This window comes from Myotis myotis, unplaced genomic scaffold, assembly GCF_014108235.1.
Source record: "Myotis myotis isolate mMyoMyo1 unplaced genomic scaffold, mMyoMyo1.p scaffold_m19_p_2, whole genome shotgun sequence".
Taxonomy (NCBI): domain Eukaryota; kingdom Metazoa; phylum Chordata; class Mammalia; order Chiroptera; family Vespertilionidae; genus Myotis; species Myotis myotis.
In genome coordinates, this window is record NW_023416324.1 from 201,079,077 (window position 1) to 201,094,527 (window position 15,451).

At 37.0% G+C, this 15,451-nt stretch overlaps 1 protein-coding gene across 1 annotated transcript in view; it reads right to left on the reverse strand.

Moving 5' to 3' along the window:
• Positions 1-1,884: 1,884 nt before the first annotated feature.
• TMPRSS15 (transmembrane serine protease 15) overlaps positions 1,885-15,451 on the reverse strand; it is a 103,863-nt gene continuing 90,296 nt past the window's right edge. The window contains exons 22-25 of the mRNA XM_036352518.1: positions 10,944-11,125; positions 9,339-9,434; positions 6,200-6,339; positions 1,885-2,040 (exon numbers count right to left, since the gene is read on the reverse strand). Of these exons, the coding sequence (XP_036208411.1) occupies positions 1,885-2,040; positions 6,200-6,339; positions 9,339-9,434; positions 10,944-11,125 (574 nt within the window). The remainder of the gene's footprint in view (positions 2,041-6,199; positions 6,340-9,338; positions 9,435-10,943; positions 11,126-15,451) is intronic.

Below are 15,451 nucleotides of genomic sequence, written 5' to 3' on the forward strand. Positions count from 1 at the left end.
CATTAATCAAGAGATCTCACTAAGGCAGTTCACAACTAGAGTTGGTTGACAAAACTAAAAGGCAAAATAGAAATTAGTGGGCATTGGCCCCTCTTCAGCTGCCTACAGACTGAGGGAATGGACAGCTGCATCCTAGGCTTAGATCAGCCCATGTTGAGCACTCCCCTTTCTTTTCTTGGCCACCCATCTTTCTGGGCAGAATGAAGACCAGCTGCTGGGATCTGCCTCATCTCACCAAGCTCCCACCGTGCCTGTCTTCCTTTCGTGAAGACTGGATGGGAGGAGACTAGACTTTCCTCACTCTCTCTGCCTCCCATGACTACAACAGCTGCACGCAGGAGAGGCAGAGCTGTGGGGAGGGGCCTTGTTGTGCCTTTCATCTTGATCCAGGCCTGGATAACTCTTCTGGCATTAATTACTAAACCCATAAGTTACAGGGAGTAGGACAATGAACTTCACAATTATTAGAAGATGGTCAAGAGACTGTCCTAAGGGTTTGTTAACATTGCAGATGACCTTTGAAAAGTATTAAAGGACTACATGGTGTGGATGTTTTTTTCAGAGCATAGTTCTTAAGGTGTGTTTTGAAATGCAGGTGAATTCTGGAATAATATCCAGGTAGTAAATCAAAGAGTACACCCTACCCCTGCTGTTCTATCCTTCCTAACTATCAAGAACAGGTCATTGGAAAGGTCTTGAATAGTATCTTCAGGGACTCTGGCTTTCTGTCCTCAGAATAAATTCTATAATTGCTCACCAGTGGTCGCCAGTACCTCTTCAGGACTTCAATAATGATCATTCCTTTTAGGTGTAGCCCAAATTTCATTTCTTCCATAAGACCAGTCTGTGCTGATTGATCCCATCTTTCAGTTGCTATCTATTCCTTTGGACATATAGACTCATGCAAGAATGTGCTTGTATTAAGTAGGTAGGAATTTTGTCTTCCCAAAGGAGTCAATATATTTTGTGTGGCATGCAAAATTGAAGTTTGCACTTACTCTGGAAATGATCCAAGAGATTAAAGCCGTGAAACAAATTCATTTATTCCACATTTTTGGTCTTCTAATGGGCAATTCAGCTGTGTTTAAATAAATGCTGCACATGTTAGAAACATCCACTGTAACACACATAAATCGGGAAAAATAAATTTTTACTAGTTGCATTTCTTAAATATGTATACTTATTTTTGAAAGTTTAAAAAAAAACCCAGCTTGTAAGAAATAGATAGCATGAATAATTCAGGTAATAAAGGATCCAATAAACTACAATATCAGTAAATTTACCTTTTATTTTGGTAGTAGGGATATATAGACTTGTGCTTGTTTGCTGTTTACTTAGCTTATTTGAGAGGGACATGCAATCAACTTAGTCCAGTTCTCTGACATGAGCTTAGAATACATACTTTTTATATGAGTAGGGGAACCATTAAAAATATGCTCAAGATGAATTAGAAATGTGTTTGGATAGAAACGCAGGAAGACTATTGAGTTTTTGATAATAGCAGTTTAAGCTGAAAGTAGGTAATTTCCAGCAGTTTATTTCAAACAGTAACAAACCTTGTGCAAAACAGTCTATTTCACTTCTTTTTCTAATTTTTCTTTAAATAAGAGAATATGATAAAAATAATGATTAAGAGCAAAGACAATTTTATCTGCGAAAGCATAGCTGCTCACAATAAAACCCAAAATGTATTATTTAAAAGTTACTTATTATTGTAAAGATTAATTTAGTTTCTTTGTTTGTTTCTCTCCCCCACAGCATTTCAGTGGCATAGATAAGAATAATGACTTTTAGAAACTATATTTTACAAAATTCTAAATTTCCAAACTTTTTAGAGTGGAATGAGAAAAGTGCCTGACTTTTGTGTTCGGTTTAGGAAATATTTTAATGGAGAAAACTTTGTATCCATTCTGTGAACCTCGGGCCCCGGGCATACACCCCTGGGCGATTAGGCCGTGCACACTCGTATCCGAATGATGTCACACCAGCCAGGAACCATCTGTTGTTTTCTTGGCACATTAATGGTCCTCCTGAATCCCCCTAAATAATAAATTACAAAAGAAAATTGTGTGTTGTCAATTGATATAAATATATACAATTTATATTGCTTAATTGATTTGCATAATTAAAGGAGTCATGTTCTAAGTATTATGAAGGGATCTCTAGAAAAGAATTATTCTGCATTATATGCTTTATAATAACTAAAAACTCACACATAAAGTTGATTTTTGTTTTCTTGAGTAGCATTAACTTTTCAGCATTAGACAAAACAATCAGATTTGAAAAAAAAACCACTTAATGTTTAATGGAAAGAGGCAAATCTATGATGTAATTTCTAGTGATAGGTACACATGTTTTCATCTTAGATTTCAATCAATGAAATGTTTTTAATTTTCATAAGCATTAATTATAACAGATCCTAGTAGAGCTAATCTCATAGATTTTATTTGCACACTAGACACCTGGTGCATGAAATATGTGCACTGGATGGGGGTGGGGTGTCCCTCAGCCCAGCCTGCACCCTCTTCAATCTGAGACCCCTCAGGGGATGTCCGACTGTTCCACAAGGATTGGGCCTAAACCGGCAGTCAGACATCCCTCTCACAATCCGGGACTGCTGGCTCCCAACCGCTCACCTGCTTGCCTGATTGTCCCTAACCACTCCCCTGCCAGCCTGATCAATGCCTAACTGCTCCCCTGATGGCCCAGTTGCTCCCAACTGCCCTCCCCTGCCAGCCTGGTCACCCACAACTGCCCTCTCCTGCAAGCCTGGTCCCCCCCCCCCAAACTTCCCTCCCCTGCCAGCCAGCTTGTGGGGCCATCTTTGACCACATGGGGGCGGCCATCTTGTGTGAGGGTGTGATGGTCAATTTGCATATTACCTCTTTATTATATAGGATATGTAATGTAAATGAACATAATGTAAGCATATAGTAGCATTAATGACAAAATTGACAAGTATTTTTTCATGTTAATTGTGTAAAAGAGTTTAAATTAATCTGCATTTTTATATATTTAAGTAGGAATTTAAAGCTTTGTGTATTTTGTTTGAAATCACTGATACAATAGATTTTTTCAATTCAGGTTTGATGTCACTATCTTTGGGCCTTATATTTAAGGGAAAAAATGTGTTCTAGAAAAGCACCTTTCCTCTTTTGGGCTCAGAGAAGCATAAATGCATGGGCAAACATAAATTACCTCTATTCTAGGTGTAACAAATGTCAGCGAGCTGTTTGAAAACAGGGATATAGTTTTCATTTTTGCATCTTAAGCCTTTAAGCATATTAAGTCCATAATAAGAATTCAGAAATATTTATGGAACACTATCAGTCCAAGGTAAGAATAAATATAGACTCAATATATGACTAGAAATTATTAAAAATAAACCTCAACTGTTTTGATATTTTTAAAACAAGTCATTGGGTTTTCTTCATGTTTTCTAAAATAATTTAATTTTGTAAATAGTCAGCAGAAACCAGATACTGATTACATGAACAAGGATTTTAAGTTTTCCAGGTCATACTGGGTCAGCTGCAGTTACCCACAGGATCCACCAGCAAGCTTGGTGCCCAACTGCTGTGTGATCTGTCTGGTTGAGAGACTGATATGTAATTCTGTCCCTTCCCATCTTCTAATAACTCATTTCAGTTTGGTTATATACTGGTAAATTCTCCTGGTCTTAATTTTCTGATGTGTTCAGTGAAGATGGTTCCTTCCCCCACGATCTCAGAGATGTATAAGCACTTCAAAAATATGAGTGAATGTCCAGAACATAAGTTATTAGCCTAACATTTATGTTTCCACTTAAATGCTATATTTGCAAAGAAAAGAAAAAATCACCACCTTCCTTCAGTATCTGAATGCAAAGGTGGATGGCCATTTTTATTTACAGTGGTTGTTCTTTAACTTTATTGCACATCGGAATCATCTGATAACCTGGGAAAAACACACCTGTAGAGTTTTTTATGAAGCAGGTCTATGGTGGGACCTGAGAATTAGCATTGATCACACCTTCTCAGGTAATGCTGCTCTGCTGGATTGGAGGCCACACTTAGCAACCCCCTGCTCTAGAACAAGGCTCAGAATGGGGAGCAAAGCAAGTTTGCTCACTGTCATTCACTTGGGTTTATGTAGAGATGGCATTCTACAGCCATTCGTTGTGCCTTAAAATCCAGACAAGCGCCTCACAATGTGAGCCTTTGGTGAGCCGAAAGATATTCGAGGACATGTGGATGGCTAATAAGGCAAAATCTTTGACTCTATAGGGGAAAAAGAATGCTTCAAAGAATTTAGTCAAGTGATGAGTCAATGATAACATGTTCATAATTTTAAATAATGTATTCCTATTTAATCAGTCAATCCTCTTGGCATAACATAGTATTAAGTTAAACAGAGAAAATCACATGACTCTCTAGACTACCGAGTACTCAATCATGATAACATTATATTATACAAAGTCCTGCCTTGTTTCGGAGCTTTCTTACTTGCTTATGAATAACATGCTTAGACTCTAGAAATCAGAGCCAAATAGAAGATTTCAGAGATCTGGCATGCATTACTAGCTTAATGTAACTCTAACATCAATAGCATTGGCAGTCATACTTTCTCTCTCGTGCATGAGGTGTCTACCACATAACCCTCATTAACGGAAATTGAAATTGTACAGCTGATTTCCCTCCTGAACAATAATTCTATAAGTTTTCCTCTAAGTGGCAATATATCTTACCTTTAACATACTTTTCATTTAAAAGGAAAGCATAAGATCCAGAGGTAAATTTTAATATAAATGAAGCTTACCCATTTGTCTTGAATTTGCCAATGTTCAGCAAAGCAGAATAAATGTAGAACTAAGCTGAAAGTTTAGTTTACATGAGTTGAGACATTGATTTAACTGAAGGATACACATATGGATTCATCTGCTTAAGTGTCTGTTAAAAAGTTTGGTATCAAGTCAAATTATTATGACATTTATGTGTTAATTTAAATAACATATTGTTCACACTTGAACAAGTGAAACCATTTTCCCACAGTATAAATTGCTACTTCTGCATTTGTGAGTTATTTGCTTGCTCAGTACTGCTATCAGGTGTAATCTAATCCAGTAGATGTTAATGCATTAATATTTTATTAATTTTCAAGTACTGAAAACATGCCAGGAAATTTACTTACAAAGTCTCATAATAGAACTGTTAATATATCTGAGTGCATCGGGCCTCTAGTCTATAATAATAAAAGTGTAATATGTTAATTAGACCGGACATCCTTCCGGATGACCTTCTGGACGAAGCCGGGACTGCGAGGAAAGCCTGGGTCCCGGGTACCGGAGGAAAGCCGGTGTTGGCAGCCAGGGGAAGGAAGGCCTATTGCGCGAATCTTCATGCAATGGGCTTCTAGTCCTATCTAATAATAGACAAACATGGTAATTGACTGTACCTTCGCTATGCCTCCCATTGGCCAATCAGCGAGATATGCAAATTAACCACCAACAAAGATGGCGGTTAATTTGCATATGTAGGCTCGAAGCAGCAGAGTGAAGACTGAAGGCAGCTCCAGCTGGAGCAGCGAAAGCTTGAAGGCTGCGCCGGCCGGAGCGAAGGCCTGGGTCCCGGGTACTGGAGGAAAACCGGTGCCGGCAGCCAGGGAAAGGGAAGGCCTATTGCATGAATCTTTTTGTGCAACAGGCCTCTAGTATATATATAAAAGCCTAAGCAACCATTATGACTGAACAACTGGAATGACCAGATGCTATGACACACACTGACCACCAGGGGAAACGCTCAACACAGGCATTGCCCCCTGGTGGTCAGTGTGCTCCCACAGCCAACTTCCTGTGGCCCCGCCCCCCTATTGGCCAGCCAAACTCTCACAGTCCCTCTCCCTGGCAGGCCAGCCCCTTGATAGGCCTCGATTGCCAGTCAGGCTGAGGGATTCCACCTGTGCACGAATTTGTGCACCGGGCCTCTAGTTTGCTTTATAAACCTTGTTGGTAAATAATAGTTTTGTTTCTAATGTTCAAGTCCACCCAGGAGAACTATGTAAATAACCTACAAATAAAAGCCAAAAGTCACAGTTTTGTAGAAAAAAATAAATGAAGATAAGAGCCTGATGATTTCTTGACTTCTGAATCATTATTAAACAACATAATCATTATATAGCAATGCTTTCTGAAAATGTATGGTGAGCTGTTTGATATGTTTACCTGACAAGAATCTATCCCCCCTTCTTCGTAGCCTGCACACACCATGTTTTCCGTGATGCTGTATTCTGGCATCTGTTGTTGGCATTTCTCATTTGATATGAGAGGAACCTCAGCTTCTTTCAATATGTCTGAAGTAGGACCTGTTCAAGATGGAGAATGCAGGCAGCCAGTCAGAAGTGATCAACAGGCATCAGTGAATGAGCTGCCATCAGTCTTATTTATTTCAACAGTTCACTCTCTTTATCTAGCACTGTGTGTATATAATGGAACTGAATGCTTAACCTTGTACTTCAAAGAACATAATAATGCCCATCTGTGGGTTTTGCCAAATGGATGTAAAGCACTTCTTCGGTTCCCAAGGGCTAGCAGGAAAAGTGGACAGTCCTTAGGCATGATTGGTAATTTTAAACAGTTATAGTGTTGCTCAATGGTGGCGGGGGAGGGACCCACCAACACAAAGAGTTTCATTCACGGAAATTAGCAATGGCTCCGAAACCCAGAAGAGCTTTTGATTGGGCACCTGAAGAAGTGCTCCCTTATAATGGCATTCAGCTCCTTGTGCTGCTGTGTGACTGAGCAGGTGCACCCTGAACAGGAGATAAAGCTCAGATGCACTGTGCCCCGATCTGAGGGCATTCAGCTTGTCACCACGTGCAGGTGAAGAGAAAGGAGGTATTTTCTGATGGAGTGTAATTCCATGGCTTTTACAAAATGACTCATCTACTGGGAATATGAACCTCTGTTTACTGAAATGCTAATCCCAGGAGGGAAATGAAGCAGGTATCTAGTGGCCCAGAAAAGCTCCATGATAAACACTTTCTAATAATTAGCAATTCTGTTTGGCTCCTCAAGAGAGGCAAAAAGTTGACAGCCAGTGTTGTTGCCAAATGTATGAGACCTCATTTCCAGCTAAAAAGACAGGAAACAAATGTGCGTGTGTGTGTGTGTGTGTGTGTGTGTGTGTGTGTGATTTAGGTGCAAAGCAACATAGGTATAATAACTCAGTGGTGTGTTGGTAAATGTTTAATAACTGGTTTTCAAGGGGAAAAAAGCCCCAATGTATATTGCCTGCCCATCTGCCTGGTATAAACACTACAACCATGGCCAAATCAAGGTACCAGCGTCACAGTAAATATGAAGTTGGAAGAAGATGTGTACAAATGGCTATTTCCAGCTGTTGCAGTGACTCCAGCAACACATCCCTGGATGATTTCTCAAGTTTAACCATGAGCTTTAAGTTAATAATGTGAATTGGAGTGGTTAAGATGTAGAAGAAAATTCAGCATCTCACTGCCATCCATTCTATAAAGATCAATTTTATTTTATAATAAAAATCAAAGCCCATTTTGTTGCTTGTCAAAGAATAAAAATTGGTTGGGTATATGATAAAACTCTTTAGTAAAGGAAAATTTGAGCAGTGTTCTTATATTTGATATGTATTTATCAATATGAATTGTCATGAGAATAATTGAGCATATGTATATACTCACACAAAAAAAAGTAAATTTATTTCAAGTTTACTAATTGCTTTAATTCAATCAACAAATATAACTTCATTTCTTCTTGGTAAACAATATGTTCATGGTTTTTCTAGCAAAATTACTGTGTGTCAAATACTCAAAAGGGGAAGATTTTATAAAATGAAGTAGCTGGAAACCATAAGACAGAGCTATAAAAATTCACTCCCATTTCCATCACCCAGGAATTATTTAAACATGATCTATTTATTTCTAAATGAAATTGACCTCAGATACATATTTTTTCTTGGCTCCATACCACTGTGAGAGACCTTTTTAAGTCAATTAAATGCATATCTTTAGTAACAATGTGTATCAGCTCTGAAAAAAAAACATACAACCCATTTCCTATGGAATAAAGAGTCTTAAATTTATTCATTATTGGATAATTTGTTTTGGAGAGTCTACATTGTGGTCATAAAAACGTCTTCTAATTTTAAGTTTGATAGAGAAAATATCTATCTAGAAATCATTTTTGCTCTTTAGATTTCAAATTCAATAAATCATGACATTTCTCAAGTGGAGGAAATAAAAGAATATACCGTCTTGGACTTCAATACGTTTTATGGACAGTAGACATGAGGCATTTCCAGCAACATAATGAAATTGTAGTGGAGAACCTTTATCGGAATTATTAGGCAGGGGGGTCTGACTTAAGCTTTATGCTTTGTTTTACAAGAAATAAGCATATTTTGGCTGTGAATGCTTCGCTTCTGGGACCGACCTCCTCTCCACAAGATTTAAATACATCTGGATACAATAATAATGTAAATATCGTGACTATGATCTCTGATCTGTTGTGACTCCAGGGGCCAGGTTCTCCCTTCAGAACTTAGTGCTTTCCTTTTTGTTTAACTATTAACGAGCCACCAAAACTCGTCCTTGATGGAGGTACTCCTGTGAGAAATTCAGATGCCAATGAGACTTGCAGTTACATTTAGAGAACATGAAGTACTGGAATGTGCGTTTTTTAAAAAAATCATGTTTGGTTATTATTAATATGCACCGTTTCTGTGTTTGGAAAACATGCTACTCAATAATGCTAGTGAGTCAATGGTGTAACAATTTATAGTATTCAGTGTAAGATGTGCGCCGTATCTGAGTTTTCTGGCCAGTAGGCAGAACCAGCTTTTGAAGCTAGAAGGGATTTCGTTCTCATTTTAGAAAATGTGACTGTGAGACCTTTAGATGATAAGATAGTTTTATTGATTTGGGAAATGTGACAGTTAATAATTTTGCTTTTGATGAGACTTCGTCCATGAACTTTACAAAAATACATTTTTGAAACTTTTAGTTATATTCATTTAAATAGATGTATCTTTTCTCTTTATCAGTGTTTATAATATAAAAAGTAGAGATTGAGTTTGGGGAATGCTTGAGTTCTCCTCCTATAAGGATTATAGTTTTATAATATGCTCTATACGATTTGGAAAAAAATCATAGCTACACAAATATTCAGTATATGAATATAAGCTTGACATTGCTTTTAAAGGATATCACATAAAACTGTTATAGCAAAAGAGTTGCACAAAATGTTGAAAATAGTCACAGGATGGTGCAAGAGCATACTTTTTCTAGTAAAAAAGACCCATTTGCTTTTTTTTATGGGTCTGATACTTTACCATCATGAACAATCCTCCCCCAGCCAGCAATAGAACAAATTCTTCCTGGAAGGAAAACTTGATTTTCTTCTGGTAAGCAAATAGGTTGTATATAATCTGAAAACAAAACAAAGCAAAACAAGAGCTAGAATAGATGCACATGCATTTCCAACAATGTTTTAAAAATCAAACATTATAAACATTTCATCTAAAACAATCGGTACTTTTGTTTTTGATAGCCTGGACACTTTTTAGACATCAATCTTTGGGGAAAGAAGCATTTTGGAGCAGTAATTTTTGGACAATAGATAGGTACCACTGGTAGCCTTTTAGGATGTTCTACATTGCCTCCTAATTACTCTTTCATGGTGTAAACAACGTTGTACTTCTGGAATTAATCATTTGTATTTGATTTTTAAATAATTATGGTACTTAATAGGAAGTAGTGCCAATTCTGTGAAAATCTTGGCAAGGCTGTTTTTCAGGGTCAATTAAGAGAAATTTGGGCATATGTTCTGAGTTTATTTATTTATTTTTTTTAGTTTTCCCCACATATCTCACATTATAAAAGCTTTTAGGCAATTGTTTTACTGGGCACTTATGGAAGCATTAGCATTTGTCACTGGCTTTTAAAGCCATTCTCCAACAATTTACAAGCCACCTGACATTTATTAAAGCTCCCACTGCATGGAGGTCCCAGGGCGGACACAAATGAGTAAGATACTGTGCTTACTCTCAAAGACAGGGCCATAGAACTAACCGCAGTCACCTCCTGCTTTGATAAGTGCTACAATACATGTGGAGGCCAAGTTCCATAAGAGCAAGGAGATAGCAGCATCCCCCCCCCCCCCCCACTAACTGGGATAGGAAAGGTCTTCAGAGTAAAGGTTGGTGTTGAGTAGAGCCCTTTAAGATAAAATTCACGCCACAGGTGACTTATTGTATATTACCTAGGTATTCAGAGAAAGTCCTCCATCTGTCACTTCATTAATATTGAATCTCCTTTAAAATTTTTATCCTATGGCCTGGCCAACATTTCTCAGTGGTCGAGCATCAACCTATGAACCGGAAGGTCTGGGTTCAATTCCCAGTCAGGGCACATGCCCAGGTTGCCGGCTCGATACCCAGTGTGGGGAGTGCAGGAGGCAGCCGATCAATGATTCTCTCTCATCATTGATGTTTCTATCTCTCTCTCTCCCTCTCCCTTCCTCTCTGAAATCCATAAAAATACATTTCACTTTACTTTTAGAATGTACACTCTTCTCCCAGTTTGTCCTACTCTGGCTTTTGTGGCAGGTGGACCGCCTTTCTTTTACATGAGAAATAGAGAAGACGTGTATTGGAACATGGCCCGCTTTTTTTCTGGACTGCTGCTTTGAATTTATAGAGGGCTCTGATAGTTTATTCCAGTGGCCAACTCTCTAGAAAGTTGGATTTAAATAGCTCCAGAAGGTAACTTAATATGTTTCTCTTTCATTCTACAATTCCATTTAAATTATAATAATTTTTATAACAGATTATTCAACTTTTATGGACTATTAATGCATTGGTGCTGATAAAAAATATTTCAAATCTAATTTTGAATTAATTTGGGCAGATGAGATGACTAAAAGTGATTTGTTTTACCTGTGTAATTCACTTTAAATTCAAGGTGCAGCATGACAATGTCACTGTCCTTGCTCCGTTTATTGTAATGTGGGTTTATGACAATTTGATCTATCAACCGGGTCACTACTTGAGGAGAAGTCAGATTCGATGTCACATGCAGGCCTAGGATTGCTTTCCACTTGGATGGCTCCAAATTTCTCCTGAAGATTATAATAAAGAGGTATAAGAAACTCCCAATCTTTCTAGAGATCTTCATTAAAGATATTTCAGAACTATGTGCTCCCATCCTAAAATGTTCTTGATTTCCTCCAAAGAATTCTTCCTTAAACAAATATTCCTTTATTTTGCATTTTTTTTTGTTTGTTACCAGATCACAGAGCAAGCCTTAATTACTGCTAATCTCTCTCTATCACTTCTTCTAAAGTTCTAGACTGTGGCTCTCAAACTGTGGTTTCACATTAGAATCATCTAGAATAACATTGATATCTGCTCTCCCCTTCTTCTCTACCTTTGATTTAATGAGTCTGCATCTGGTACTTTAATTTTAAATGAATTTTGAAATGAAATCTCCAAGTTTATGCTAATGTATGATCAGATTTGACTGCTTAGAGCACATTCTACTGGGGAAATGGCACCTTGGTCCAGGGTTTCTTCAGACAACCACAGCAGCTATTGTAGTAATGGAAGGAGGTTTGGGAACATTCTTCCATTTGGGGTGTCATTGAATTCACACAGACTTAAGGTAAAGAGTAAAACTTATAAACTAACATAAATGAGTTATTTCCACCTACAATGAACGTGAATCATGTTCCATACACAATGTTGGCCATCAATAAAGTATTGGTAACAAATAACATTTGTGTCATAGGACAGATTGAGTTGAATAGTATATTTTAAGTGAAAGTGTGCAAGGACTTTTAACTGTACTATTGCCCTGCAACATTTTCACTCCAAGAAATTACCAGAGAGTAGCTGGAATTAAACCATATTCACAATGAAGTAAAAATTCAGTAACTGCAATGATTGCAGAACTAGTCATTTAATTCTGAATAGTTGCAAATGTCTAGTTTAATGTGGTGTTGTACTTGTTGGGGGTGGGGTAAGGTAATTACATAGACACAGATTAGTGGAATGACTTGTGAGAGAAATATAAATGATACACGTTGGAGAGATATTTTCTTCCCATAGTGCTACTTATTCATGCAGGAGAAATAAAAACACGGAAAACAGGCTATTTTCTATGTAACACAATAACAATTTTGGAAATCATTAAGAATGTGTCAGATTATTGTTGCTGTAGATTATATTTAATTAGACCAGTAGCTTGAAGCATGTAGGTTTGATCTTCACAGTTTATGGTTCATGCATTGGTTTTCTACTCAAAGCCTAAAATATTGAGAGGATATGGTGACTACTAAACTCTGTGTTAGCTACAAACTCTCCCATATCATTTACATTTATATGTATATCTATCACATGGCGTGTAGTACTTACAAAAGATAAGAGTTTGGGAGTTTAGGTACTTTTTTTCTGAACTGCATTATTTTATTATTGATTTAAATCTGTATCAAATAAAGTACCTATATTTCTCTAAATTTCTATGTGATTATTTCTGAAGACAAAATTTGTAGAAAGCATTTCTACAAAATAACTTGCTTACTTTAAATATATATGTATATGTATATATATATATTTTTATTTATTTATATATATATATAATCAAAGACAAGAAAGCTAGAAGGGCTAAGAAAGACAGAAGATAGAAAGGTTATTTCAGATTAAAGAAGACCAAAGAGGCATAGAAACTAACTCTGTGCCTTACCTTGGATTGGTTCTTGGTTGGCAAAATCACACACAAAAAAACAAAACACAAAAATGTCCTAAAGGGCATATGTGGGACATTTGACAAAAATGAATTCATACTATAGTTTGGAACATTGTTTTTTTGTTGATGTTAAATTTCCATGATCTGTGATTATATAAGAAAATATCCTTGTTTTTAGTAAAAACACGTGGACATATTTAACACTAAAGGAGTACAATGTCTAACCTGCTATCAAATGGTTGAGAAAGAATTTCTCCAGGTTGGACAGAAAGAATGAGAAAGATCTTAGAACATAAAATTTAAACAATTAATAAATCTGGGTGAAGTTATAAAAGAGTTCTATATACTAATATTTGAAATTTTGTGCATGTTTTGAAAATCAATATAAAACATTTGTAAAGTAAATATGCTAGTGTTTCTTGGGCAAGACTTAGATTCCCTTTTCATGGACCTTTCAGGTGCAGGGACAGCAGCACATTTGTATTTACAGTATGCAAAAGTATTGCAGCATCTTAATTTTTCCTGACAATCACCTTAGAAGGTAGATATCCTATAAACACCCTATGGATGAGGATATTGGAACGCAAAGATACTAAGTTGCATGAGATTAGTAGCATAGGTAGGATCAAAATCTTGTCTTCCAGTTCGAAGTCAACCTTGCCTTTAAACCACAGCAAAATTGGCCCGTAGTTTCCAAATATCTTTTTTAAGGTTGAAAAACAAGACAAGTCAATGATAGAGAAATAATGGATGCAAGGATATTTAGGGTCATCCAGGAACACGGGGGCTGGATGGGAATCAGAGTGTGGACCATAAGAATGTAGAGAGAGAAGAGCTGTCCATTGAAACCATTTAACCGCCTGCAGGTTAAAACACTTGGAACAGATTTACACTGAGGACAAGTCATTTGTGTAGTATGCTTTTAGTAAGTTGCTTGATTTGGGTTCTTCCATTCACATATTAGAAAATTAAGCTTTTCACGGCACAGTTAGAATTTTTAAAAGGCAAATAGGCAGTATAGGCCTACTCAGATATCTTTTTCCAAATATCTAAAATCGTAAGCAGAAAGTTCCTTGCTTGGTTAGAGGCATGAAGTAAAAAGCAAGAAACTGGAACTCTTACCAACTGGAGAAAGAAGAAATAATACCACTGAGTGGCTGAGGAGAGGTAAGATGCAAGCTGGGTGAGAATAAGGTGGAATTCATCCTGGTTCTGTGACAGCTTACCTTTGTTTGCTTGTGTTCAAATTGAAACTGTGTGAAAAGACATTTTATGTCCTATATGACTGAACATGTACTTATATTAGATGAAACTGCTTTTTGTATATTCGTGGTTTGAAAAAAAGATAAATATTGGTATCTCTGACCTGCAATAAGTGCATCTGTAAGGTCGATAATTGAAAGATGTTGCTAAAATTGCAAGTCTGGTTGACATTAAGAAAGCGTATGTTCTGCAAGAACATCAAACAGACAAATTTACCAAATCCTAGGTTAATACTGGAGATTGCTAACTTACTAAGATCTACCCCTGTGCAACAGAAAACACGGAATCTTTAACTAAAGATACCTTTCACTTGTAACACAATTAGTCTATAGATTGCACATCTGTGACATGCCCAAGGCATATAGTATGTATAGGTAAAAGTTAAAGTCATGTTTATCAGGGGATGGGAAAATTGACCACTATATATGCTTGCTATGCTCTGGTTGAAGACAGATAAAAACATAATTTATCAGAAGGCAGCAAACTCAAGAAGATGTGCTTTAGATATGGGAGAGGCTGTAGTTTAGCCACTGTTATAAAGTTCAGCACATAGAATCACAGAGGTTTAGATGTACATGATCAGTACCATGGAAAGTTCCCTAGAGGTTCAAGTAATTGGCCAACCTGGGGTCTGGCTGAAGGTTCTCATTTCAAAGCTCTTAGGGTTCTGAATTTGAATTTACCCTCCCTCTATACGATGGGTATTCAGGCGAGTTAATCCTTTAATACTCATTCACCCTGGTCCTCCCTATCTTCCAAACAACTTTCAAAATCTTCTGTGTGACAGTTTGTTTCCACCTATCTGAGAACTTCCAATGTTTGTGTTCGTCGGGAGTTCAGTCTTTTAATTTAATTAACTACAGCTGAAGCTTCCATTCTGAGCACATATGTGTTTTCCTCAGAGATTCTAGATGCCCTTAGGAGAGGCTCATTGTAACTGTCACAGGGAAGGGCATTTTCTGGAGTTTTCTTCTACCTAGGAAAAGGGTCAGGAAATTGCCCTAGAGCAGGTTTTATGAGTTTTCTATGAGGCAGCCAGATTTTTATCTGACCTAATTCACAAATGTTAGAATGGGATTAACTTCTTTTATGCAGATGAGAATTAGCAAGTTATTGGGCGCGGGAATATTTATTTTCTCCTCCTGTTCTCTCTACCCTCTCTACCCTATCTACCCACCCTGTTTTCTCCTGTGGCATTGCTTTAGGAATGACTGCTTCTAGAAAGAGAATAAATTCTAGAATTCAACATGTATTTTGTCATGTTACAAAAGAAAAAATAATTAGATATGGTTGACATTAGTTCTAACTTTTAGTTATGGGCAGCATCAAAATAGATCAGACTTGAGAACTAAGTAAACATTTTTATTCTAATTCATAATTAAGCCCTCACACACAAATTTTTAGAGCACAAGTTATTTGTAACTGGAGAGCGTTTTTG